The sequence below is a fragment of the Epinephelus moara genome, chromosome 23 (genome assembly GCF_006386435.1).
Source record: "Epinephelus moara isolate mb chromosome 23, YSFRI_EMoa_1.0, whole genome shotgun sequence".
NCBI lineage: Eukaryota > Metazoa > Chordata > Actinopteri > Perciformes > Serranidae > Epinephelus > Epinephelus moara.
The window spans coordinates 32,710,605-32,712,846 of NC_065528.1; the positions used below are offsets into that span (position 1 = coordinate 32,710,605).

The 2,242-nt window shown below is 40.7% G+C and overlaps 1 protein-coding gene across 1 annotated transcript in view; it reads left to right on the top strand.

Moving 5' to 3' along the window:
- Positions 1-2,242, top strand: part of LOC126385269 (SLIT-ROBO Rho GTPase-activating protein 1-like) — a 43,881-nt gene that overhangs the window by 20,177 nt on the left and 21,462 nt on the right. Inside the window, exon 4 of the mRNA XM_050036879.1 lies at positions 849-956. Coding sequence (XP_049892836.1) covers positions 849-956 — 108 coding nt within the window. The remainder of the gene's footprint in view (positions 1-848; positions 957-2,242) is intronic.

A 2,242-nucleotide genomic window follows, 5' to 3' on the forward strand; every position in this document is an offset into this window, starting at 1 on the left:
ATCACTTATTGATGCTGTTTTTGAAGTATGAATAAGTCAATAAGTAATTTATTCCATTGAAATATCATTGAGGTATTATAGAAAAGTGATTTATCTTTTTATAAATGACAAAAGGCACATCTGCCTCATTTTCACTGTGGTATCCTGACGCTACTCAGAACCGTGATACTGTCACTGGTATCGTACAGTGGGTCCCAATTTTGGTACCGTGACAACACTAATCTGGAGAGAGTATGAGAGGGAGAGACTGTGTTTGTGTGTATCTCTATTCATGGTTATTCATTTGTGTGTGAGATAAATAAATCTGGCTTTGAAAATTGGAAATGTATGGATTTTGATTTTATGTCATTTCATGTTTGTGTGAGAGAGGGAGTGCGTTTGTAAGCACATATGTATGATGTGGCTCTTTGTACTACCACGGTAATTTTTGTGGCTCTTGGTCTCTGACTGGTTGGCCACCCCTGTTTTATTCCATTGCTGACAGTATATTCCTCTGAATCCTGAACACTGGAGCTTTAACCTACAGGTCTTCTTGTAAAATGTAAATTCCAGGACCCGTTGTTCACCAAAGACATTCACTAAGTCTGGCTTATGAGTTCAGAGCCTGCAGCAAATCAATAGAAGTTCACGCCATGAATGAAGCAGCTTTCATAAGTCCTCAAGTCAACAGTGATGAGCTCTGATCTGTGTCTCATACTGTGACGTGTTGGGTCCTTGAATCTGAGAGAAAGTCCTTAAAAGTGTTTAAGAACGTGTAGGAACTCTGGTGTTAGTGCTGTCGACCTTTTTTATAACAAGAAATCTGAAAACACGAGACGTTCCATCGTCAGCTTGTCTCTGTCCTACAGGTGAGGAGGGAGAGTAAGGACCACGCCACCCTCAGTGACCTCTACCTGAACAACGTCATCAGCCGCCTCACGCACATCAGCGAGGACTCTGCCCGCCTGCTGAAGAGGGTGAGCTCATCTTCATCATCTTCTTCCTTCGTAGTCGTTACTAAAACACGTCAGTGAGCCACACATTCATCCCCATGAACACACACACTGTAGTTTATTTTAAACCCCGTCCTGCTGACACAAACTCACTAGAGCACCAAGTGTGTATTAATCCACCGCTGAAAATAGTCCCCAACAAATGTCCTCCATTGTGTAGATTAAAACCTTCAATAAGCAGCTGTTTGAATCACTGATCAAACTGTAGATTTGTGTTTGTAAAGATTCACATGTTGAGGCTGAGAGACACAGACAGAGATCAATACCTTTATGACCACTGGGTGGGTTTTATCCTCTGATTGGGCCACTTTCTGTCAGTCTGCAGCTCTTACTCTCAGGACGAAGACGCCTCTGACACGTCATGTGACCTGAGTAATAAACCATAATTAAGGTGATGTTTTATAGCCGTTATAAACCAAACGTTTTACTGTAAATCTTTATAAATGTTCCAGGCGGAGTCCCCTCAGTGTCCGGCTTTAAATCTGCCGCAGTCTCTCCACTAATGGGTTGTGAAGTCGAGCATGGACGCCGGCTGCGCAGAGAGGAGGGAAAGAAAATGTAATAAACGCTGCAGGTTTTCTTTACATGTAGGAAAAATGAGTCGTTATTTATTGATATGTAATTGCTTTGAGATCTCAGCACGCTGCAGGATTCATCTCAGATCAGAGACGGAAACTCTTTTCAGTGAGACTGAAGTGAGGAATGGTTCCAGTGCCACGCTGTAAAAATATTTAATTACTAATAGAAGTCCTGCGTTAAAATCTTGTATAAAGTATTACACGTAAAATGTGCTTAAAGTATCAGAAGTGGATGGTTTTGATGGTGTTTTATTATGATTGAGTCTATTATTTAAAGCTTTTGGTCACAGAAATAAATGTGAGGATCTTTTTTTGTGACTTATTTTAGAAAATATCCTCTGTGCTTTGTTATGTCCTATAAACTTTATTTTCATTAAGAAACTAAAAACCAAACTGTCTGCAGCTTGAAATGAGAGAGACTGAGGCCGGCTGCTGAACTGGAATTATGAACATTCAAATATTAGAGAACTAGTCCATAGCCATTGGTAGCTTTGTCACCTTCTACCTATGCCAGTCCTCAATGCCTATGTGCAGTTTCACATAGATTGACCACGTCAGTGAGTAGAAAAACGTGGGACAGACAGAATGACTGACTGACAGAATGACACACTGACAGTTTCTGTGATTATGTACAGCATACCATACCATGACTTAGTCATACCAAACATTAGA